The 25,988-nt window shown below is 44.8% G+C and overlaps 3 protein-coding genes, 2 non-coding genes and 1 pseudogene across 5 annotated transcripts; all 6 read right to left on the bottom strand.

Annotated features, from left to right (window-relative positions):
- Nucleotides 1-995: 995 nt before the first annotated feature.
- On the bottom strand, nt 996-1,906 carry LOC127776978 (probable CCR4-associated factor 1 homolog 9). The gene is made up of 2 exons (XM_052303513.1): nt 1,241-1,906; nt 996-1,031 (listed from the first exon to the last, which is right to left on the bottom strand). Exons 1-2 carry the CDS (start codon nt 1,904-1,906, stop codon nt 996-998), a joined length of 702 nt encoding a protein of 233 aa, XP_052159473.1.
- Nucleotides 1,907-4,359: 2,453 nt separating this feature from the next.
- Nucleotides 4,360-5,072, bottom strand: LOC127775464 (probable E3 ubiquitin-protein ligase ATL45). The gene has a single exon (XM_052301711.1). The coding sequence runs from the start codon at nt 4,933-4,935 to the stop codon at nt 4,360-4,362; it is 576 nt and encodes a 191-aa protein (XP_052157671.1). The 5' UTR covers nt 4,936-5,072.
- Nucleotides 5,073-9,114: 4,042 nt separating this feature from the next.
- On the bottom strand, nt 9,115-9,201 carry LOC127778197 (small nucleolar RNA Z102/R77). Its single transcript, XR_008018463.1, has one exon. It is a non-coding gene; the product is annotated as a small nucleolar RNA Z102/R77 (small nucleolar RNA).
- Nucleotides 9,202-9,309: 108 nt separating this feature from the next.
- Nucleotides 9,310-9,409, bottom strand: LOC127778196 (small nucleolar RNA Z101). Its single transcript, XR_008018462.1, has one exon. It is a non-coding gene; the product is annotated as a small nucleolar RNA Z101 (small nucleolar RNA).
- A 7,990-nt stretch (nt 9,410-17,399) lies between these two features.
- LOC127775903 (E3 ubiquitin-protein ligase Os06g0535400) lies at nt 17,400-18,751 on the bottom strand. The gene has a single exon (XM_052302215.1). It carries the CDS (start codon nt 18,410-18,412, stop codon nt 17,657-17,659), a length of 756 nt encoding a protein of 251 aa, XP_052158175.1. The 5' UTR covers nt 18,413-18,751; the 3' UTR covers nt 17,400-17,656.
- Nucleotides 18,752-20,703: 1,952 nt separating this feature from the next.
- Nucleotides 20,704-22,304, bottom strand: LOC127776977 (uncharacterized; annotated as a pseudogene).
- Between the last annotated feature and the right edge of the window lie 3,684 nt (nt 22,305-25,988).

Genomic DNA, 25,988 nt, shown 5'->3' with positions numbered 1-25,988 from the left:
ACATATATAATAAAAGTAATTTACAACATATATATATATATTTTTTCGTCGCAATATAGTCATGTAAGATCTTGTTGTAAAGATTTAATTGCAACGAACACAACGGTATAATCGGATTATAAATCGGATAAGTATTTTAAGATAAACTTCTCTAAAAAGAAAAAAATACATAGATATTGAGTGTACTAGTAACTTCTTTTGGAAAGAAGGGTGTCTCTCTTTAGCACTATCCAGCTAGCACTCTCGGTGTATTTGTGTCCTTATTTTAAATGTACTGGCGGGTATCACAAAATAATACTCTTAAAATTCGATATATAACAAAACATAAATATTTGACGTTTATATAACAAAATTCGATCCAACTCTTAAAATTCCAACTATCAATTTTATATTAGAATAAGTTTACAATAAAATATAATAAATTTATGATATTATGATACTAGATTTTGGAGGAAAATCGACGTATACCATTTTCTTTAAACTATAAACATTTAACAAATTATTGTATGTTGGAATTTTATGAATACTAGAGCGAGTAATTTGAATCACGGTATAATCCATATGCTACTAATTAAACTAGTTCAAGAAAGAAAGTAAATATATGTACAAAGTACTTGAGCAAAATCGATATCAATCATTTAAACTGAATAAGTGAATTCGATCTAAATTGAAATCTTCTAATTAATATAACCTTTTTTTTACACAATTCAGGATACTCACGCAATTACACAACTAAATCATTCAACTCAACGAGTGAGGACACTTACCCAGTTACATGGCTAATTAAATATATACTCCCTTTATATTTTTTTAACGTGGTTAGCTCAAAATTGAACTAACCAACTTCAAACAACATTTAGAGAAGGAGGTAGTATATTATTGGGCTTACTAAGGATGCGGTAACAAAACAACATAAAAGAATCGATCACCGCTTCCAATCTTAGCGATGAGTCTTGAATCTGTTCATCTGACAAGGCCCATATTCGGATTTGGACTCATGGGCTCTGCATGCGTTTGATCATCGCTTTCGCCTGGCAATCCACCTCGACCCGATTATTACATTAATTTTGTCGCGTAATTACCAAGCTAACTAACAAACAAACTAATTTGCTTGAATCCCACAGAGCACGCCACGATGAGGCATCACGCCGCGGCATTGCTCCCTCAGGGCTTCGAAAGCCTGCAGCGCCATGAGGGCGCCGGCGCCGGCGAGCCCCGCGGCGGCCGCGTCGGCCGGGACGGCGGCGCCGAGCTGCCTCGCGACGTCGGCGAGCGGGCCCCTGAGCAACCTGACGTCGTACACGTGATGCCCCAGCAGCGAGCGGACCATCTCCTCGAATCCCCCGACGTCGGCGGGGAGCCGCCTCGCCGCCCCGCCGCCGCCGGCGACGGCGACGGCGAGCATCAAGATCCTGGCGAAGTAGGCGACGTGGTAGGCCCCGGCGAAGGTGGCCCACGACGGCCGCGCGGCGAGGAGGCCGGAGCTCCAGAGCAGGCGGCCGAGGCTGGCGGCGCCGACGCCCGACCAGGGGAGGGCGTTGAAGTCCATGCCGCGGCGGCGGAGGTAGTCGACGGAGCCCGGCTCGCACATGTCGCCGTCGGCGGCGAGGTCGAACTCGTTCAGGTTGAACTCCCAGGCGAAGCGGCCGCCGTCGGCGGTGCGCACGGCGAGGCCGAGCTGGAGGGGCTTGAGCTCGTCCGCGTTCGCCCTCACCACCTTGTACCGCTCCTCGGCGGTGAGGTCGTAGTAGCAGCGGCGGTCGCCGGCGGCAGCGGAGGCGGAAACGACGCAGCCCGGATACTGGACGTTAATGGCGGCGTAGACGGCGCGCGGAGCGACGGCGCGGAGGATGGCCGACTCGGCGGCGAAGTTGTCCGCCCACACGGACCGGACAGCGGCGGCCATGACGGGACGATGGCGAGATTAATTAATCTCCTTTCGATCGAGAGAAGACGCAGCAAATTAAGCTGCTTATATAGGCGATCGTGGTAGATCGCCGATTCCGACATGGAATCGCTCTGTTGATTAATAGGGAGTGCATGTATGTGTATTTAATTCGGATTTTGATTCTGTTTTTTCAACCGAGATTAGTGGGGCCTGAGGTATATAAGATCATTTCATTTGTGTATTGCTTTTTTTTAACTTCGTACATTGTGTACATGAACGATTATTGCTTAATTACCAAATCTATCTAGCTAGATTGACGCGCAAGTTTTGCTGTGCGATTGACGCGTAACAAACGTGTGGTCTTTTCCCAAGTACTACACCACAACAATGTCGTTTTGTCTATAGACACTAGAGAAATATGGCGTGTCTAGAGGCAAAGTGGTCTTTAATGACAATTCTCTCTTCAAAATAGCCAAAAAAAAAAAATAAGATAGTAGTACACAAGGTTATGCACTATTTAACTTATAAGTGGATTTATGAATCGATCCACTTAATTAAACCCTTAATATTGTTGATCATCTAATCTGAAAATGGGATGCCTCAAATTGCAGTCCAAAACTATATAAAAATTACAGATAATTAAGCATGTGGTGTTACTTAGTGATAATAATAGAGAAAATCACACCCACATTTCAAATCGTTGTAAAATAACCTCATTTGTTAAGTTCTTGTACTAGGTTGTACCCACTTGGCAGGTTGTTGTTCTAGCATACTCATTTCTCAAGTTCCTACACTAAATTGCACAAACTTACCAAGTTAATCTACTGTGTGTGACAGGAGAGATTATTTAGGGGGAATTAAAACAACGTCATTTAGGCCAACGTCTTCCGGTTTTGGGCTAACACTTTCATGATCTAGCTAACTCGTGCACACACTAACGCTGGTGGAGAAATGCTTTGTAGTCACGGTTGGTAACCCTTTGTAGTCCCGGTTTTCCAACCGGGACTACGAATCCAGGACTAAAGATTGCGATCTTAAAGATCAATTTTTTAGTTCCGGTTGGTAACATCAACTGGGACTAAAAATATGGTCCCGGTTGTTGTTACCAATCAGGACTAAAAAGTTTTGGCTTTCTTTTTTTTTTCCTTTCATCCGGTTGGCATTTTCTCTTTTTGATTGTTCTTTAGCTTTCGCTCGTGGATCGAATGAATAAAATCAACAACAAAGCCTAAATCATAGATCGAATGAGTAAAATCAAACAACAAAGCATCCATATTCTTTACACTTGTTCACATCTACAACATCTTCAGAACAATGAGCATTCATCATAGAGAACAGAGAAGGAAAAAAAAGTTCACATCTACAACAACATCTAACAACATCTTCAGCATTCATCAGATAGCACTGAGAAGAGAAGAAAAAAAGAAGTTCTCTGCCTGCCGCCGCCTCCCGACCAACGCTAGCCGCCCCCGACGCAGCCGACCGCTGCCCTCCCGACCGGCGCCGGCCGCCCCCGACAACGCCGGCCACCGCCTCCCGCCCGACGCAGCCGGCCGCCGCCGCCCCCGACGCAGCCCGCCGCCGCCTCCATCTAGCCGCCCCGCGCCGGGCCGCCAGCGGCGGCCTCCATCCCGCCGTCCTCTTGAGCGGCGCCGGCCGCCCCCGACGCAGCCGGCTGCCGCCTCCCACCCGACGCAGCCGGCCACCACCGCCCCCGACGCAGCCCGCCGCCCCGCGCCGGGCCGCCGGCGGCGGCCTCCATCCCGTCGCTCCGCCCGGGGCCGCCGCGGCCGGCCTCCATCCCACCGCCCCGCCGGAGGGGAAGGGAGGGGAGGAGGGGGAGGAGATGGGGTGAGAGAAGAAGGAAGAGAAGGATGGGAGGAGAGGAGGAGAGAAGAAGATAAGATGGAGAGGATGGCTGGATGGGAGAGGAGATAAGGATGGAAGAGGAGACTTGCATGCGCACGCATGGATAGAGGCTTTGTTTTACTGGTTGTTTAACAACCGGGACTAAAAAATCCAATCTTTTAGTCCCGGTTGGATCGGATTATTAGTCCCGGTTGGTGTTATCAACCGGGACTAAAGATCCCGGGAGGGCGTGACAGCCCCTGACAACATATGAACCGGGATTAAAGATATTCTTTAGTCTCGGTTGGTGTTATCAACCGGGACTAAATATCAAATATGCTCGCTGTAGCTACCAACCTAGACTAAAGATCATCTTTAGTCCCGGTTTTTAGTGGAACCGCGAGTATTGTGGATTTCGGCCGACCGACTAAAAATGGTTTCTCCACCGGTGTAATTTACAACTCACACTAAAGATAAATCACAAGATTAAGTCTAAAATATAGTACAAGACACTGGTCACTTGTGAAGACACAGCCGAGAAGTCCCGGGATGTTACGTTCGAATATTGATGCACATCATGTGGTGCAAATGCACCTGGGTGTTAAAAAAGACCTAACGATATACTACGGTGGCTGATCGGCAACTCTCACGGCTTGCAGGGCGGCGGCGGAGTCCACCGGAGTCCGGCACACCGGGCAAGTCCCCTGCGACGTGATCAGCCACTTGTCGATGCACCTCGCGTGGAACAGGTGCGTGCACGCCGGCAGCTGCTTCACCACCTGCCCTCGCCGCACCTCGCCGAGGCAGATCGCGCACTCGCCGTCCCCGTCGTCGCCGTCGCCGGCGGCCTTCTTCCTCCACGCGTACGCCGGCAGGACGGCGACGACGAAGACCGGAGACGACGACGCGCCAAGCCCACGCAGATCACCTTCTGCGGGCGCCTCTCGCGGGAGCGCCGCCGGCTGTTGCAGCGGGAGATCAGCTGTTTGAGCTGGGCCTGCGGCAGCGGCGGCGGCGGCGGCGCCATCGACGGCGTTGTCCCTGGGCGATAGCTGGAGGCAGAGGAGGACCGTGACCGCGGCGAGGAGCAGGAGCACCCAGCGTGCTCCGGCGAGGTACAGCATGACGCCGACGACGGCGCCGGCGGGGAGGACGACGACCAGCGCGCGGTAATTGAACTCAGCTCTCGGGATCATCATGGATGGTGGCGCGGCGTCACTTCCAGCTAGCAGCTAGCTAGAGCACAAATCCCCCTCCCTCCTAATTTCCTAAACCTTATTTACTGCACGACACGTACGGAGTTGATAACTAATTAACTGGATATATACATATAAGAAGTCTGATAAATTTACAAATGCTTTGTTTGATCCAAACCAAATCCTAGGATGGATCAACGTTGGATACATACAAGAAGTATGTATGCCTCAAGGTTCTCGCCCGATCTTGCTCTGTCTTGACTTATCCACGTTAAGTGCAGTCAGTGTTAGTACAGTACTGTATGAGACACAGGTCAGTCCAAAGGAAATCAAGACATCGTATATATATCGTTGTTGTTAAGAAATTAATACTAGTAATTCCATTATCTAAAAAATATATATTGTTGTTGTTAAGAAATTAATACTAGTAATGGCTTCTTCGAGGCGTAGGGTTTTTTTAAAAAAAAATCTTAAATGTTTTTGTGCTACAGAAAAATGCAGAACAGGTGAGAGGAAAAGAAGTGATCCAACCAACCCAACAAGCAAGTCGCGCCGGTGGTGATACGCATGAAAGGAGAACCCCAAAATGAGGGAAATCAGTTGCGAGAGATTGATGTACGCTCCGTTCTGTTGGAGGCGGCTAAACAGGACATTTAATTATTTGACACTTTTAAGATTCGTTAATTAAGAATTTGCTACTCATCGTCTATAATATGGATCTAATCTAATGACATTCTTTAGAACCACCCGTAAGAGTGACAAATAGTTAATTATTCTGGCTAAATCCGGGGAGAAATAGGGAGTGAGAAGAGACTCATCAGGATCGCTTCACCATGAAGTCCCTCACAAAAAGCGGGTGGAAAAAAAAAAGCTCCAATCCTAGCCCCTTCCCTTCCTTCTCCGACTGCCTCTCAATTGTCGCGTGGAGGGGAGGGGGTCCAACTCAAGATAGGTTTAGATCTAGCCTTGTCTTTTTATTCTTTGTGTAGCTTAAGAGGGTCTTCGGCGTTCGACTCTTCTGGTCTCTGCTTGACGGACATGATGAATCTCAACTTCTTGTTGGCATCGTCTTATAATCCGGTGGATGTTGGGTTCACCTCCAACACCATTTAGTTGAGGGTTTTGCTGTTTAACTTAGGGTTGAGGGCTTATCCTCTAGCACGTCGAACAAAAGGTTGCACCGGCTGTTTCTCATCTCCAACAAGTCTCCCACACCTACGGTGATCATCTGCTTCATCTCCAATGATAGCTTTACAAAAGTTGGCTGATGATTTCTCCTATGAACCAAGGTGGCTTTAACCTTTGTCAAGAGGTCCCTTTGCGTATGCTCTTGTCTCTACTCATTGTAGCTAACCATGGTTTTTCTGTTAGTGCCGTTGCCATGCATAAGGATACGCCTATTACCGATGTGGTCGTTGCAACGACTTGATTGATTTTTATGTATCTAGCTATTTAAGTCCTTTGCATATGTTACTCAGGGGCTTTTCTTTAAATTAGTTGTTCTCACAGCTTTATCCTTTTGGGATGTAACTCATGTACATTGTCTTTAAACACATGCTCTCTCCATCCAAAAAAACCTAACCTACGTATCCTAGTACAATAAATCTAGACATAATCCAACCTCATACTAGGATGGGATGCATCCTAGTACAACGAATCTGGACATATACTAGGATGTGTTCCATCCTAGTACGGGGTTGGTTTTTTTTGAGACGGAGGGAGTAAGTTTTTTAAAAAGAGAGAGAGAGAAGAGCCTTGCCAGGGAATTTTCCACGTAAAATCTATAACGAGACTACGAGAGGCCTCTCGATCTGGTCTTACGCTCCGACGCCTAGCGCGGCCATCCGATTTAGTCAAGAAGCATCAGAGTTTAGAGTTTGAGATAAGCATCAGAGTGTTAGGCATCCATGTCTTTTTTTCCCTTCTTATAAAATTTTCTCTCAAATTACTTATCCGATCTACAATGCGATTACACCATTGTGTTCATTACAAATAAATATTATAAAAAGATCTCACATGATTATATTCGATGAAAAATTACAAATTACTTTTATAATATATCTAAATTACTTTTAGATTTCATTAAATTACTTCTTAGACAAATAAAAGTAATTTCAATAAAGTCTAAAGTAATTTACATAAATTACAGAAGTAACTTAAGACAAAAAGAAATTAACCTTGTCATGACGTCCGTTGTAGGGATACAAACATAACTATATAGAAACTAAATTAATCAGCATAAATTATGAAATTGACTAAAAACAATAATAAAAGTAATCACATCATAGCATTATGAATATATAGGACGTAATTTAATCAAATCTAAAAGTAATTTATATGTATGATAAAAGTAACTTAGTATATAATAAAAGTAATTTATAAACATAAATGTTTTTTTCATCATAATATAATTATGTAAGATCTTGTTGTACAGATTTAACACAACGGTGTAATTGGATCGTATATCATATAAGTAATTTAAGAGAAAATTTTATTTGAAATTTAGATGGATATTAAGGATGCAAGTGGCAGGTGCTACTACTTTAGTAAGAAGGGTAACGAGTAAATACACCTTGTACTATTTTTGGTAAAAAAAAGAAGTGGTGGCTGGTTAGCACTAACATGTACTCCCTCCATACACAAAAGTTACACGTATTACTTTTATCACCAAGATCAAGGAGAAATTAAATCATCTTGGATGTTACAAAATTAAAGAGTGAATGCAAGCATACAACCAATGAGTATTCAGATAACTCATTAGGTTCTAATAAAACATTTAATTTATCTTTTTATTTAAGTTTTGAATGCATAAAGACACAAATAGAAGCAACTTATTTAGAAAAACTTAAATGTAAAATAGTTATTTAGAAAAACTTAAATGTGAAATAGGTATAAATTTTGTGGATTGAATATTATTTTGGGCAAAAGAGAGTGGTCACTGGTTAGCACTAACGAGTGCATTCGCTGCGCTGCCTGTAGTCGCGTCCAATTTTCCAAGTGTTATGCACCTGCGCCAACGACCGACCCATCAACACCATACATCGTCGCAGTTATGAATGTAGTCCTCGTATCAGGCTATCAGCTGGCCCAATAAACCCTCCTCATCAGAATTTTCCCTCATCCAAATTTTTTTATAATGTTTCACGTTTTATTAAAATTTAGTATAAATATGTAAAAGTATAAATTAGGATTCTAGTTTTTTAAGATAAAACCAGTCATAAAATAAATAATATTTATATAATTTTTAAAGGGTAGACAGAAAAGGTTAAGACTGAGATTATAGGGTTGTATAAGACTGAGATTATAGGGTTGTAAAACCAATCAATTTTGTCTTGTGCCCAGCTTACATCTCAAGCAGCAAGCTGAGTGATCAACAAATTGGGAGCACATACGAATTTTCTTATTATACGACTTTTTATACGAATTGGGAGCACATACAAATATAGGGCGCAACTAATTTTTAAAATCGTTTCATAATATAAGGCGTGCATTCATACATACAATTAATTAGTACATTCTCTCCCCTAAATTATTATTATTATAAATCCTATACTCACAAGATCTTTAAATTCTATTGATATTGGTAGTATGTATTGGATTAATTGTGGTGATTCATGACAATTATTTCTTGGTCTTTATGTTAAGGGTGGTTGTGCCTTATATTTTGAAATAGAGAAAGTAAAAGATATAATTTCCTTCGCAGTCTAATTCAAATTCAGATTATTTTTCCTTTCTTATATAAAAATTGCTTAAGTCAATTAGACTCTCTGTCCACTCTCTGTCCAAACGGAATCAGATCCTAAGAATAAATTTACATTTTGTTCAGTTTTACCATCATAAAGATTCAGATTTATTCTCAGAACTAGTTTTTTTATGAGATCATTTTCAGAACGGACGTCAGAATTGAGTTTTTTATGAGGTAAGTACTTCTAGATAAGTGGATGCTGTCATTTCAACTTAAGCAATTTTACTTGAACCAATACGACGTTATTAAAAGATTCGCGCGATATTGAGCGGCATTTGAAACACAAAAAGGATTTAAAATCAGCAATTAGAAGGACCTAAAAGAAGAAATAGGAATGAACTAAAAGGATCTAAAAAAGTTTTTCAACAAATACAAGGATCTAAGAGACGAGAAGACAGGAGACGGAAAAACAACACAAAAAATGTGGATGTGGGGGAAGATGATCAGATAGAGCTAATACAATTTGAGGCCATCATAGCGGCCAATCAAACCAATAGGGAAACAATTTGATCATCATATCATCCAACCCCCTAACTGCATCTAGAAAGGTTTTTTTCTCACCAAAGAAAAAGAACAAAATTTTAAAAAGCAAAGCGTAATTCAGGAAAATTAATAACGAGGCAGAAGATTTGTAGATGCATCAGATCTCCAAGGTGAAAAAGGGTGTGACATCACAGAGATGCCTCAGACGCAAATTACCCATTAAATCTTGCGTCTCCTCATCTGCATCACCTTCCTTCCAGCCAAACCAATCCACAAACACCCGCAAAACAAACAGAGAAAGAAAAAAAGAGAGATTTGAAAGTGAGGGAAAAAATATCAAATCCAACCCGCTAGAAATAGCAGCATTACAACAAAAGAAAGAAAGACGCAATCCAATCAGAAGATCATTATCATGCAAGAGGAAGCGACCGACAACGGAAGAGCCCTAGAACACGAGAGAAGAGCCGAGGGGGAAGGAGGCGATGGAGAACGGCGGTTCTGCGCGCCGCATTTTGTAGAGAGAGAAAACGGAAACGCTAGGTTTGTTCCCTATATCCGACGGCTCGTGAGGCTCACGCTCACGGCGACGCGCGCACGGACGGTCCAGATTGATTTTCCTGTTGCGTGGGCCATCATGGGCCTCGGCTTTAGTCGTGGCCTTGTCAATGAACGAGCTAGCCCAGGTTGTGTTTCTATAGCGGACTAAGTCCATTTTACTTCCCTCATCTCTTGCGCTTGGTTGAATCGCATCCCTCAACCGCAAAACCGGGTATAACCCATCCCCCAACTGCCAAAACCATTGCAAATTGACTCCCCAAGCGGTTTCGGAGGCGGTTTTGTCCCACGTGACATCTTTGACCCGTTGAATGGCTGAGTAATCAGGTGGGACCCACATGTCAGCCAGCCGGCTGCTGGTGCTGCGTGGCGACAGGGTGGCATTTTCCTCCTCGTCATCATCGTTCTCGCCCGACGCCGAGCTCCTCAGGATGCCGAACTCGAGATGGTGGCGGCGCGCTGGCGGCCACGTTCCGCATCCCGCCGCAGCTGGAGCGCACGCAACAGGTTGGGAGGGGGCTAGCGCCTAGCGGCGGCGTTCTGCATCTAGTCCTCTTCGTTGCTGTCCTTTGCCGCCTCCTCAATCAACGCCGCTTGGCCCGCACGGTGGCGAGCAACGACGACGGCAGGAACCCCATGGGCGTCAACATGGGGTCCTCGATGGTCTAGCGATCGCCGTGAAGGCAGTGTGCGGAGGCGATGATGAACGCGCCGGAGACGGAGAATTGTGCCGCCTTGATGCCGAGCGGCCTGGCAACGTCGGCGGTCCACGGCGTGGGAAGTCAAAGAGTGCGACATCCAGGTGGATCCTCCGCGAGCTCCTCCCTCTCTATCTCTTCGACTCCTCTAGCCGGCGTGCAGCGTGTCTCCTTTCCCTTCTCCCTTCTCTCTCCCCAGATGCGGGCAGCATGCAGCGAGCGTTGGCGGCCGGCGGGAGAAGGCGGCACCTGCGGTGGCACCACCACCACCACCTCGTGGCGAGCAGGACGGCGACGGCGTTCGGAGAGTACAAGATTTACCGCGTCCAGCTGGCCGCGACCACCCGGTAAGCTCCTCCCCCGCGTCCGGCTAGCCACGACCTCCTGGCAAGCTCCTGCCCGGCGCCCGGCCGGCCGCGGCCACCCGGCGAGCTCCTCCCCGGCGCCCGGCCGGCCGCGGCCTCCCGGCGAGCTCCTCCCCCGTGTCCGAGCGGCCGTGACCTCCCGGCGAGCTCCTCCCGGCGCCCGACCGGCCGCGGCCTCCCGGCGAGCTCCTCCCATGCGCCCCTCCGGTCGTGGTATCCCGGCGAGCTCCTCCCCTGCGCCAGGCCGGCCACGGCCTCCCGACGAGCTCCTCCCCCACCACCGCCGCTCGAGCCGATGGAAGGCGTGAGGCTGTAAGAGAGGAGGAGATGAAAGAGAGAGGGAGGGGTGATAGGAGGGCCCCCATGTGGATCCCACCTAATCTTTTTTTACTGTGAATGCCACCTAGATACCATGTGGATGCCACATAAGCTAAAACTGGACCCAATACTGCCTTGGGAGTCGATTTACACCAGTTTTCGGAGATAAGGGAGTTGTTATACCTGGTTTTGTGGTTGAGGGATGTTATTCGACAGAGGGCAAGAAATGAGGGAGGTAAAATGGACTTATTCCTTCTATAGGCTCGACACAATATAGGCTCTACATGCAATCTGCCCGAAAATAGATTTGGGCTCTATTTAGTTCCTAGAGAAAAACTTTTCACCCTGTCATATTAAATATTTGATATGTATGGAGTATTAAATATAGAAAACAATAACTAATTATACAGATTTCGAGTAAATTGCGAGACGAATCTTTTAAGCCTAATTTCGCCATGATTTGACAATATGGTGCTACAGTAAACATTTGCTAATGACGGATTAATTAGGCTTAATAAATTCGTCTCACGGTTTACAGGCGGAATCTGTAATTTATTTTGTTATTAGACTACGTTTAATACTTCAAATGTGTGTACATATATCCGATGTGACACACGAAAACTTTTCACCTCTGAACTAAACAGGGCCTTACGAGGAAACATAGAAAATCAGGAGAATATTAGCGGCGGCTGGCTTGGTGCTAGGTCTTCTTCTCAGTGGTGTATGGTGGTGCCATCGGTGTGTGGTTGGCTCGTGATGAGCTGGTTGAGTTTTTCCTCTCTTTTTTTCCTGATTGTAGTGGTTATAAAACGATCCTGAAATAGTTCTAAAATCACCATTGGTAATCAAATGTGGAAGAATGCATAGAAAATTCAAACATGAAGATGACACTTATACAAGATAGTTGTTATTTGGTAACAAGGTTAAGTCGAAGCCTACTTCCCAGATATTGATTACGAGCACTCCTTCCTGATTCCAACATATTATAGTGTATTATTAGAGCCTTAGAGGGGTACACGGGCCCTCGGCTGGATAGCGCTAGTAGTTGTTCCCACCCACCTATGCTAAGTCGTCATACGATTACAACATGTATGCTTCTTTTGGGGAGATATTATATACAGTTTTGTTGTTGAGGGAGGCGATTCAATCTCGAGCCAGACATAAGGGAGGCATAATAGACTTATCCCCTTTATGATTTACTTTCAGAAAAAGTTCAAATGAGGTCCCTCATCTTGTCACTGAGATACAAAATCATCCCTCAACCAAAAAACCAGATATATAGGATCCCTTGACTTACAATATCGGTTCACTTTGGGTCCTTATGTGGTATTGAACCCGGTTTTGTCTGACGTGGCAGCTGAGTCAGCTTGGGACCGACGTGTGCCCCACATGCCAGTATGACACGTCATCATCCTCTCCTTTCTTCTGTCTCTCTCTTGCTCCTCTTCTCAGTGGTCGCGACTCCGGCGATGAAGGGCAGTGGCTGGGTAGAGCTTGAAGAAGTGGCCCCTAGGTGCAAGCGAGCGGTGGCCCAAAGAGCAGCTTGGGTGCTCAGCGTGGAGGCAATGAGACTCCAGATTTTGGGATTTGGGGTGGCGGTGGTGGCCGGATTTAGAGAAAATGGCGGCGGTGGTCGTTGGGCACTGGTGAGGAGTGAAATAGGGTCACAGAGGGACAAGGAGCTTGGGGGTGGTGGCGGCTTGGTCGATTGAGCACTGAAGGTGGTGGATTGGAAACGGACAGTGTAGCGGCGGTTAATGCATAGCGTGGTGGTGGCGACATGGAGTGCGCATGCGTGCTAGCTTTATAGCCATGGTGGCAGGGAGGACGAGCATACACTCGGACCACGGGGCTATCAGGGGCGCCATGGCTGCACGTGGATGAGGGCGACGAACGGCGGGGGAGTTCAGCCCTCATAGGCATAGAGAAACTTCTCGCGACTACGCAATGGAGAGATAGGTCCGCACAGTAGTGGAGGCCATCCACTCATCTCGCACTAGGTCGTCATCTACCTCGCCGACAGCGCCTCCCAGGTAACCCCCTTCACAGCTGCCCGCACTTCCGTGCCACCGCGCGGTGATTCGCCAGCAAATTCGATGACGGCGCACGGGGAGAAGGACCAGCAAGTCAGCACACGCAGATTCCCTCTACTCCCCACCAGATTCCCCATCAACGGTCGCGCCTCCTTCCTCGCGCCGGCTGCGTGTTGATGTAGTCTGGATGTCCCGACCACCCTAGCAGCGACGCCCACCACTTCCCGCCTCCGCCACAACTCCCATTGGTGTGAAACCTTGCCGCGCAGCAGCCAACACGGACGCCTTGGTGCACAGCCAAGCCGTCGGCACCGGCCTCACAGATAAAGCCATCCCCGATGCTGGAGGAGGTGGGATTGGTGGGGGCACTCTGCCGGCCTACTCCGGTCGCCGCCGCTCCGTCCTATCGCCTGTTGCAAGGGAGAGAGAGGATAGAGAGAGGAGAGGAAGAAGAAGATGAGGGTTCACCGACATGTGGGGCCCACGTGAGCCCACTGTGACTCGGCTGCTATGTTAGAAACAACCGGGGTCAAAATCCTCTAAGGATCAAAAGTGAACCGGTTTTGTAAGTTAAGGGATAGTATATATATATGGTTTTATGATTGGGGGATGATTTTATAATCCGATGACAAGATGAGGGACTTTCCATGTACTTTTTCCTTTATTTTCTGACAGGCTCAGTTGAGATGGGCCAAGTTTGGCTCATATTTATGCATTAACCTTTTCGACCACTGTGATTTTTTTTGTTTTTTGTTATTTCTTTTCCTTTTCGTTTTCTAATTTCAGGCTCGGGAAATGACTTTACAAGTTTTCACCGACCACGCGGATGGCGAGTACCTCTTCGTTCCAAAATAAACAAATTAGTACTGTGTTTGGATATATTATATCCCTTACTAAGTTTATTTATTTTGGAATGTAATAATACGTGCCGTGGAGACGCACAAACAGCTTGGGTTCTGGGAGCATGAGCAGTGGTTGCCGGAGAAATGCGGTCAGGAGAACAAACGCTAGCAGCAACTTGAAAAATTGATTGCTGACCGAAGAGCATTCGAGTCATTTTCCATGCCTGAATTAGAAAAGAGAAAAGCCGTGTACAGTAAAAAAAAAAGGTCAAAGTGGTCATGTAGTGGGGATTATTTTAGCAAAGCCCACAATAAGTTGAATTGATGAAACCCATCGAAAAGAGTATAAGGCAGAAAGAAAAAAACTCTACACCCTACCCTTAGAAGTACTCCCTTGTCTAAATAACTCAAACCTTAGCATCTTAAGAAGAATTCAAGGGAAAAAACAAATGACTGCAGTGCTCTCAGTTAATGAGAAAAATGTATTGGTTAATAGGTAGGTGTGGTGTATTAAAGAAATAACTTTTTTTATTTACAGACTGATGGTAGGCAAGAATGTAAGAATCAGTTTATTTAAGGATATATTTTCAACTACTACTCATCTCCTCGCTCCAGACCGTCCCTGCTGCCTTGCCGCTGCCTAAGCAGGACGCTGGCGTGCCGAGCAGCTGCGTGGAAGGTGTGCAGCGGTGGGGTTGTTCCACGTCTCCTCGTCTCCTTGGCGGGGACCTCCGTCCCCAGATCTGGCGACGCAGGAGTTCGCGGGGAGGTGGACGGCGAAGGTGTCGCGGTGGCAGGTGATCGTGCCTGACCGAGCGGGTTGAGGTGGTTGGGAGGGTGACGGGTAGCGGCGAGGTGTCAGCGACGGCAGCGACGGTGGAGGACAGCGGCGGCCTAAGCATCGATGGCCAATCCTTGGTAGGGAGAAGGCGGATTTGGCGGAGGTGGTCCCGTAGGCAGCGACGACCTAGCCTGGGAGTCCGGGCGGAAGACATCCTAAGTGGTGGCGGCGGTTGCGGCCCTTGGGGCAGTGGTGATCCGAGACGGCGGTGGCCTGAGCACAGTGCAAGATCCTCGGCGAGGAGGAGACATATCTCGTTGGCAGCGGCAGCCCTAGGGGCAGCGGAGCCCTGGGAGTCTAGACGGAAGAGGTTATCCTTGTCGGCGGCGACATTGGACTCCAGCTAAGGTGGCGGCCTAGGAGTCCAGGAGGAAAAGGAGGATTCTGACGACGATGGCGGCCCTATGGGCGGCAGAGGCCTAGGAATCCGACAAAGTGGAAGTGGATCCTACCACCTCGCGTCTGGTTGGCTAGTTCTAGCTGGACGATAATGGTTGAAGGTGGGCTAAACCGATAGTGCGTGGCGTCAACTCACCTGAAGCAGATGAAGATGGCACCAGCGGAGATTTGTAGCAACGGCGCACTAGGGATGGCGGCATCTAGACGACTTCCACTCGTCAAATCTGACCGTTTCAGGAGAGGATGTTGGGAAACAAAGATATGCCTAGGTCGTAGGTTTTTCTTTTTATGGCTGTGTGTTCTCCTCTTTGTTGAGGTGTAAGTCTAAATGCTCTTTTATCATTTTCGCGGTGTATATCCTTCATGGATATAGAGGCTGGATTAATGAAAATCCATTATCTAAAAATATATATTTTCAACTCTAAAAGTTGGTCTATCTTTAAGACGAGGGATTAGTTGTAGTTGTGTATGGTGAAAAATGTAAATTGTCAGTATTTACTCCCACCATTAGCTGATGGAGTATATATGGGCACAGAAGAGAGAACACTGACACAAATTTGGCTCTGTTTGGGGGAGCTTGTCCCAGCTGCAGCTTTTCACAAAAGCTGCTTCTACTAGAAGCTGCCCCCAAACAGTCCACAGCTTATGAGAATCTGTAGTTACAGATTCTAAAAAATGAACTAAGAAGCCAGTAGCTGTAGAAGCTGGGTTTTAGAGCTTTTTCAGATTCTCAGAAGCTAGCTACCAAACAGCTGCTTATTAGAATCTAAAGCTCCCCTAAGCAGGCCCAAATAAACCATAGCTATTGAGCAGAGGTTAAAAGCATAAAGCTCGGTTGGCGAGCATTAAAAAGACAGTCCTACATTTTAATGCCTTGCTGATTAAAATGTCTCGCTGATTCATGCTAGTTTCTCTCCCTTGTGCAAGTTTAATAGTATAGCTCACTACTAGCTCCAATTCATTTATAACCAATCTAATAGCTAATTCGTACAATAATTGCTTACTATACTATTAGTATATGGTCCCACCTGTCATATACGTATTGCGTCTTGGAGTCCGTGCTACAGCTGGCTAATAACCTACTATTGTACCTGCTCTTAAAAGTAGTATGGCGACAAGATCGATAGAGTGAATGATGACATTTAATAGGGTTTTAATTTGTAAATTAAAGTCACTAACTAATGTCCTTGTCTTCCTTATTAAGTTACCAATTCAGTTGGGAAATCGTTTCCTTAGGATGGTACAACTAACAAGCCGGTTCAGGTTCAACCTACGAAATAGTATTATTCTTTACATGTGTACCAGATATAGTTTCATAACAAAACAATTTGGAATACACGAATAAAATAAGCTCGAAATCATTTGCATGTGACTACATCTCAATGTCGGATGGCCAGACATGATGAGAGAGATCCAACGTCTTCTTTAGAGCAAGTATTACAACAGGCTGTAAGCAGACTGATGTCTACGTGGAGGAGGGAGAAACAAAGAGAGAACTAGACGGGCAACTCGCGACGCACCTGCTTGAGGCCGGCAGATACGCACTACTGCCGCTGCTATTGGCTTAGGCTCGTTTCTGTGCATTAAATACTAGCGGGTCCGTCACCACCGCGTGATGATCTGGCGTGCGTTACAGCCGACTGCCGGTGAAATCATTATCCATGCTCTTAGTCTTTACCTCCAACCACCAAGACCCATTGGCGGCCGGATGCAACGCCATCAGTGCTCAACAAGACAATTACCTAACACAAAAAGAACGTCCTTTTTTTCTTGTGTGTTGCTAATTAGTGGATTAGTGGTCACTTGCTCAAACAGTTTAATCCTCCTGTTCCTTTCTGATGATACCTTGCCGGCAACATCAATCGGGGTGTGTTCATGCTCAAAATCTATGTCCGAGTGAGATGATGCCTGAAATGATTTTCAGAACACAAACATTCTTCTTATGGTTTACACACTACTCCCCTTTGAATTTTGATTATGCTAAACACATTCTGTTCTTGGATTTTATTTTATTTTATTTTATTTGTGATGACTCTTCGTGGATTATAATTGGTTTCTTCTTGTTATGATTTCGCAATATAAGGCATGCATGACAAATTATCTATAATTTTCTTTTTGCAATTCATTATAGTCACTATCAGTCACCATCCAAGAGAATCCCCTCTTTTCTGAACCGAATGCACAATGATTGTGCCTTTCACGGAACAAGCAAGGCAACTCTTATCACAATCTTGAATCTTCATAGAGCAATGTTACAAAAGAATTTACAGATTACTACTACTTACCATTCTTTCCAATTGATGCATGAAAAATTGGAGGCAATTCATTCATACAGCTATATATCTATATACAACATCTTGAAGGAAAAAATTTCCCAACAATTTTACAGATTAATAGCACAATAAATTAATTTACCTGAGTTTGTCTGTCAGACTATGTGCAGAGCTAGACAGGGGTGATGGCGTCGTCGGCATGGTCGCCGCCGGCGGGCAGCGGCGGCGGCGGCGGCACGGCCGTGGCGCGGCAGACGGGGCACGTCGGGTGCGCCGTGAGCCACTTGCCGATGCACTTGGCGTGGAAGCGGTGGCCGCACCGGGGGAGGTCGCGGAGCGCCTGCGCCTCCCGCATCCCGGCGAGGCAGACGCAGCACTTGTCCTCGGCGGCGCCGTGGCCGCTGCCGCTGCCGCTGCCTTCGTCCTCGTCGTCGCTGAGGCGGAGGAACGACTTGGCCGCCGACGCGGGGTCCGCGGCGGCGTCGGGCGAGAGCCAGACGACCATGACGAGGATGTTGGCGAGGCAGAGCGCGTACGCCACGACGTCGGCCTGGCTCCGCTCGAACACCACGATGACCAGCGGCACGAACACCATGAACACCACGGCGAAGCACCGGTTCGCCAGCGACGACGCCGCGCCCGCGCCCCCGCCTCCACCGCCCCGGCCCTCCAGCAGCGGGATCAGCACGGGCGGCGCCGCCTCCTCATCCGCCACCGCGCCGCCGCCGCCATCCCCGTCGGCGTCTGCGGCGGCGCGGGCGGCGATGGTGTGGCGGTACCAGCGCGCGAAGCAGTAGAAGAGGAAGATCTGGAGCGAGAAGCTCCCCGTGAAGGTGGCCGCGACGACGCCGTAGTAGTCGTAGGCGAGCCGCGTCGCCAGCAGCAGCGTCAGCAGCGTGAAGGGCAGATCCAGCCACGGGAGTTCCATCGCCGCCGCGCCGCCGCCGCCGTCGCCGCCGAGCACATCACCTCCTCCTCACCTCGAGGAATCCACCGCGCCCATCGCCTTCTAGCCTTCCACCCACTACACCAACAGCTAAATCCCCTTTTCCTAATCGCGCAAAGAACAAGTCAACGAATCAACTTAAATTTGAATTGAAATGCAAGCTAAATTAATTAAATGCGGTGAAAAAAAACAAATTCGAGGGATTAAGATTAAGTGAGGAATCGGCAAGTGCCACGTAAGCAAGGTGATTAGGACACGCTAATACTAAGCATCAACAAGGAGATGCACGAGGTCGCATCGGCGTTGTGAGCTGTCGGCGATAATGAGGTTTCGCCGAGAGGATAATGACGATTTGGGGTGTCATTGTCAGAGGTAACCTGTCAAAGATAGCGGCCAAGTGGGGTATACAATTAACTGACTCGCCACAGCAAGTGCTGAGACGACAAAGGGGCGGCTGAGGGAAGCCCCGTTTCAATTTTTACTTTTTGGCTGTTGTACGAAACAAGTGAGATAGCTGCGATGGATAAATATAAAGTTTGAGGTGCTGAGGAGGAAATGGAGGAAACAATTTCTTTTGACCAAATCACCAGGGGAGAGCTTCCCCACCTGTATATCATTCCAAAACACAGACCTAAGGGTTAGAGTATCACCAACAATACTCCAATATTATTCTCAAAACTGATTTTGAGGGCTAGAAGGACCACATGATCTATTTCACACAGATGGAAGATAACTGAGAATTTTGTTGGTAGTTTGATAGAAATGCTCACTTTTATTTTTTTTAAGATAAAATTTAGGGTTTCTCTCGAAGAGTTAAGCTTTTTTTACTTTCTATTTTTAGTTTAGAAAGCATAAAACAAATCTCTTGGTGATGCTCTTAAAAAAATGTCATCGTGATAAGGAGTGGAGGGAGAGGGGGAAGAAAATGTTTTTCCAAACATCTAGTATTACAATTGACACTTGCTTAGGGTATAATCCATAAATTCTAGTTTATTTTAATTTTTTTTCTTTCTTTCTCACTTAAATCCCAGGATGGTATCTCTTTCCTAGATGTTGGATGGGCCAAGAATTCAGTCTTCTTAAATAGGAGTTTCAATATATTTGAGAAAAAAGGTCGGTCTATCATACTATCTTTACTGGTTCTTTATATGGTGCCGGGATGAACTGAACGTTTCACTTAATCCAGCTCTGGCTATTAACTGACTTTGTGATTGTAGCGATTTGGTATTTTTATATAGTCGGGTCTGAATAGCCATCTTTTTTCACCTAAAGCAACAATTGTTTATGAATTTTGCGATTTCCCGTAACTATTTGTGCGAGATGTTCCCTCTAGTATGAACTAGTCTTCACTTATCTGGCCTTCAACTTTGTTTAGGAACAATGGTTTTGTTATAAAATCAGCTCCGAAAACGACATCAAAACCAAACGCGGAAGAAAACGTCATAGGAGATCCAAAACGATGACGACACCGAGGCACGATATTTGATAACGGAGTTCAGCTGAAGCCTACATCTCCGAGGCACTGATTACTGACGCTCCTCCCCAATCCAGCATATACAGCATATCAGAGTTACAACGACTCATGACCGGTCGCCGCCAGCAGCCGCTCCCTCTCGCTATGCTAAGTCGTCATGCGGTTACAACAGGCACGCCCCTCTATTTATGAGAGATCCTAGGATAGAGTCCGACTCATATTCTAGTCCTAATACCTATTACAACTCTAAGTTCTAAATTGTAACCGACTAATTCCTGCACCTATCACGTGTTAACATCCATATATAGTGAAAATGAATAAAGTACATACAAATCCTGGCTGGATCAGAGAAACAATTTTCCGTCCATCAGTTGTGTTCTGCCAAATCACATCACACGTCTACACACGTTTAGTTTTCCTGGAGCACGAGATACGCAGAAAAGCACACAAGAACATACAGAAGCAGAGTTTTGCCATGATGCCACTACTTAAACATCAAAATTTGGTCATCTGGAATCAGCTCTCATAGAAACAGTGTCTGTCATCAGGTACAACCTGATGATGATTCACAACCCTGGCTGGCCTAGTCATAACAAACTTATCAAGGGTGACAGATTGCCCTACCACTTGTCATCGATAGCATACTACTCCTAGCTAATGTCACAAATCATGGGAGAGAAAAAAAAAATCAAACCCATGTTCTAAGGAAGAACGTCGCTGACGGCCTTGTTCTTCAGGTACTTCGTTTTAGGGGGATGTATGGTGACCTGTTGACTGGAGTCTGGAGCAGGCAAAAAAATCATGCTTGGAGTTGGATCCCATGCTTGGGTTTACCTGTAAGGCGGACGAGGGATTTCACGATGCCGAGGGTGCCTTTCTCGGAGATCACAAATGATTTCTCCTTCACAAAGCTCTGTATAGCTTCTTGGTGTTGTAGTCTAGACGCTCTTGATGATCTGCGACATTAGGGAATGGAAGTCATCAGTGTTGTCTCGAGGAACTAATTGAACACAAACTGTTCTCAACAGTGAAGGGAAAACATTTCAAGCGCCTACATAATCATAGTATGCAAGAAAGTGCTGAAGTTGAGGCAAGACCTGAACTTGTTTAACCCCTTTTGTGATCATGCGAGGCGAGGCTGCATAGAGAATATGTGGCATACATGCAGGGATTCAGCTACTAACTTTAGAGCAAGGATAATGGTGAGCTATAAGCAAGCTATATGCTTATGTGGAAGAGAGAGATAAAGAAAAGTGGGGAGTGTTGGCTCTCATGTAAGAGCTAGCTCTACACAAACTCCAAGAAATATGCATTAAATTCATAGTGAGATAAAGAGAGAAGATGAAAAAATAAAGCCAACCTTACAGCTAACCTATTATACATGTTAGTTTTAACATTGACTTATATTAAGTAGTGGGATGTACTACTAAACTTGCTCTTAAATGCTATAGTTACAAGATCTCGTAATATACACGTCGTTCCGCTGGAGATGTATTTTTGGGCTATTGGCAAATGTGAGTAATTTGAGAAGCACGACAACCAATAATCCTCCTGGCTGATAAACAACGGCGCGTGAATAAATATGAAAACATGATCCTCAATAGACTTAATGGTAGAGGCCTAACTCCAAAATAGTAAATTGAATTGTACCTATTTGTTTAGTTAAGGGAGGTACCTTTATCAAAAACAGTGTGTGCTACATGAAATGGAACACGAGCAAATATATCTGATCCTGGAAACATTAGCCAGGTATCCTCTTTGGGATTGTGATTTCCGCAAGTCGAGCATATCTCCGTCACTAGCAGCTTGCCAGAAGTTCCTTCCATCTCCTTCATTATAACCTCGAAGGGAGATGGCACACTAGTTTTGGTTGTCCTAGCTCTTTTCCGGAGCGTTGTTAGCGCTTCCTGTTAGGCCATTCACAGTGCTATGCACTGCCATTCGGCCTGAACGTTCCACATACGTAAACAGTAAAAATTTGCTGCCACGTTATTGGTTGGGCCCAGAAAACTGAAGCGTGCATGACCAAAGTTTGCTGCCCGTGCTTCACCTGAATCGAGATTGGGGAATGCGTCGCGGGCGTCTTTTGGAGGCTAAAACGCACTGCTGACCTTATGTCTTTTGGAGTTCTTAAGTCCTGTTTGGCAGCCGAGGCCGAACAAAATTTACGGCGCACTGTGAGTGCCCTTAGAATTCCTTATCTTGTCATTTTCCACTAACTGATCGTCGCAGAATAAACAAAAATCAGAAGTGATCAGTATCAAGACTCATGTAACATTTTTACAAGAATTAGGTCAGTCAGTAGCACATATAAACCTGATGTCTTGCCAGAAGAAGTTGCTCTGCATCAGTTTCGATGTCAACTAGAGCTTCTTGAAGTTGCTTCATTTTGGGGTCCATTATAAACTACAAGATAATACCACTTATTTCAACTACAAAATAAGAACTACAGAAATCAGCATAGCATAAAAAATGCATAAAAGGCTTCAAAATCTTTATAGTTCCATTTTATATAAATCCCCTTTGAGATAGAGCCAAGAAAAGAATGCAAATAAGCGCAACGGAAATAATTTGAAAAAAAAAACTTATTGAGTTATGACTTATGACTTATGAGCCATAAAAAAGTACTTTTGGGTTTATGCCACCCCAAAGTATGACAGTTTGAAAACGACACCCATAGAATGTAATGGCATTGATGCCACTCCAAAGATGTGTCACTAAAGTTTTGGCCCAAGTGTGGTATTAATTAGTACCCCAGAATTTTTTTGGTATTTTTTGAATTTGGCCAAATCCTTGCACTATTGATGGAATTCTCGTCCTTAAAACATCCCAGCAAATGTCCTTAATGCAAACCATGATCATGACCATAGTATTATAAGAATTTCAGTCAATTTCAATAATTGACTGAAATGATATTGTTCCGTTTCTACATATATTCTTGACTTTGGCTAGATGAATAAAATGATATGGTTCAGGATGACGGGATACAAATTTTAAGAATATTCCTAAAATAGTTATACAATCCTGTTCAAGGAAAAAAAAATGAATGACACAGCTCACGGAAGTGACGAATGGACACAGTTCCGAAATGCACAAGATAAGATGAAAAAATGGACAAGGAAATTGAAAACACAAGCCTCCTTTTTTGCCGCTAAAAAAAATCTCATTTAAGACTTTTTTTCGTTTCTTGAATATATTGAATATATTGAAGTACTGCATGCAAAATTTCTAAATTTACAATGAAATCCCAACAACATTCCTAACCAGGTCATAACAGGTGTAGGTCATAATGGTTGCCGGATCGTGCTAGGCTTAAAAGGCAAGGTCAAGCCCCCACCGAAGTCCCAAAAGGTTGTTTTTTCCGTTTCTTCTATCATTAGGGCCTTCACAGTGCAGGTCACGTATTTGCTGGATCTGAGATACCACCTAGGCTCAAGCCTTTTGAAAGATAAAGCTTTGTGTGACTCAAATAGATCCAAAGCCATGTATGACGTACGAGGAGGAGGGTGCGCAGAGACGTACGAGGCCAAAGCTACTCACTCCATAACGCGACCGCCTCGTGTGTTCCTTCCCCCATGCTCGAAGAACCGGTAGCCTTCTTTGGACGCGCACGCTTCGTTTTGGTGGGCCCGGTCAAAAGACGTGGTGTGATTTTCCCCTCCGCGTCAACGTGGGACATGGAGGCTGAATGCCACGACACCGCATTGTGAACACCCTTAGTGCCAGACATATTTTATGTTTTCTAAATCGTTATTCATAATGAAATTAATTTTTAATATAAGATTAGCTTGTAGATTTTATAAGACTTTGAGCCAGACTTATAAACCTAGTCTCACCCATATCTCACCCATTTAATCAACCTAATCCTACCAACTAAACAACTCCATAGTCCATACATACCTCGCAACTAAACAAGTAAATGAATGAATTGGTTCATAAAACCAACCAAGCATGGACTTTGTAAATCACATCCCGAACTATTCATCCTTGTTCCCCAACCAAAACAAACCCAAAAATGTACACCGGAAGGAAAATATATAGAGCATTTCACATTTGCAGTTCAAAATATATTACCTACCTAATATTACTAGCAATCAAAGTTTCAGCCTTTTGGGTATTACGACCTTCATCTAGTGTAATAGAGTAGTAATAATAAGCTAGTAATCCAGCTCTTCCTTCCACAAACAAGGGCATTGCAACCAAGCAATTCTAGGATATGTTTTGAACAAGTGTCCCACACTGCAAAAGAGAGGAAGAATCGAGAAGGTAAACCTAACAAAGGGGAACTAGAGAAGCGCTGATACTGTACGCCGCCGGTGAGAGGAGGGTTTCCTGGACGGGAGAAATGCCGGGGCCGGCAGATGCAGCCAAGAAGCCACCCACGGCGCACGCGTGATTTTCTCGCCTTTGACCATAATCTGAGCAACCCCTCTAACATCAGAGGGGAGGACAGCTCTAGGCAGAACAAGTAGTAGCGCGGTGGTCAGCGGCGGTGGCGGCGAACGGGATGTGAGTGGACACCTCCCTTCATCGTGGCGACGGGTGAAATTTCATGAAACTCCCTATGTTCTAAAACAATCACGTATTTAAAATGTATACCAAAATATTCTATTAACCACATAAGCACTTCAAACAATATTTTTGAGACTACCAAAGTCTTTTCTCCTCGACCATCATCACTTATTTTGAATTTCTTTGATCAAATTTCTTTGTAGAGTAAATTGCATCGCCGGTACACGAACTTGTTAGGTGGGTGCAATCTAGTGTACGAACTTGTAAAATGCTCGTTTTGGTGCATGAATTTATCTGGAGCGTGCAGAGGAAGGCGAAAAGGACACTACACGGCTAATTTTATTGATTTAGGGGCTCATTAGGATACTATGTAAACATGTATCTGAGAAGATTGCTATTAGATAAATACCTCTTCAATAAAAATAGGATATAGGGATCATAGAAAAAGATAAAAAAAACCGAGTAATGATATAAGGGTTACAAATATATGAAATTCATTAATTCCATGATGAAGGATAAAGTATAGATCAAATTTATAAATATTACATGTATTATACATACTCACTATACGTATGCACGTCACATCCTAATCAACATCCGCTTCGTAAAATTAACATTTCGAAGCTATTTTGGTCCTTGTTCGCATGAACTAAGCAAGTTCGTGTACCTAAACGAGCATATTACAAGTTTATATATTAAATTACACCTACCTAACAAGTTTGTGTACTACCAATGCAATTTAATGAGTACCATTTCTCCATAATATTAATCATTGGTAAATTACCAGAACACTTATTTTAAAACAGACAGTGTACATATCTAAAACCCCATTTGAATGTAACAAAATCACTGAGCATATTAGCGGCACACGAAACAAGACTAGTCATTACCTCATGATTAGTTAAGTATTAAAAGTAGATTTCTTTGATTTTTTTAAAAGCAATTTCTATATAAAAAAATAGAGTAGCTAAGACAACTAGTTGAGTCAAACAGTGAGAGATAAGGTAAAATTTGTATTTTTTTTGATAAATTTAATTCTACATATGTAGTTTTGTGAAATAATATGTAAAAAATAGAGTTTTGTGATATTTTTTTAAGTATATGCAGTTTAAAAATTACTTTTACCCAAAAAATCAATTATTCCCATCAAGCAGCTGATGCCTGTTTAGGAATTGACCCTTTGAACTATAATATATAATTACTTTATAATCTATTCTAGTATAGTTTATTTTGGATCAAAGATTCAATTGTCATTTTTCTCATTTCCTTTCCCTATGTAGTTGTATCTCCTCTCGTTAATTTCTTATTAAGTCAATATCACTAAGGCTCTGTTCGCAAAGAACGGGTTTCCAACCCAACGGAAGGCACGAAAAAGGAGTGGTCCATTAGCACGTGATTAATTAAGTATTTACCATTTTTTTCAAAAATAGATCAATATGATTTCTTTAAGAAACTTTTATATAGAAATTTTTTTACAAAAAACGCACCGTTTAACAGTTTAAAAAACGTACGCGCGGAAAATGAGAGTAGGGACTTAGGAACCAACTCTTGCAAACAGAGCCTAAGACAATA

This window comes from Oryza glaberrima, chromosome 6 (assembly GCF_000147395.1).
Source record: "Oryza glaberrima chromosome 6, OglaRS2, whole genome shotgun sequence".
Classification (NCBI taxonomy): domain Eukaryota; kingdom Viridiplantae; phylum Streptophyta; class Magnoliopsida; order Poales; family Poaceae; genus Oryza; species Oryza glaberrima.
The sequence above is the reverse complement of the archived record's forward strand: the minus strand, read 5'-3'. Positions and strand labels throughout refer to the sequence as shown.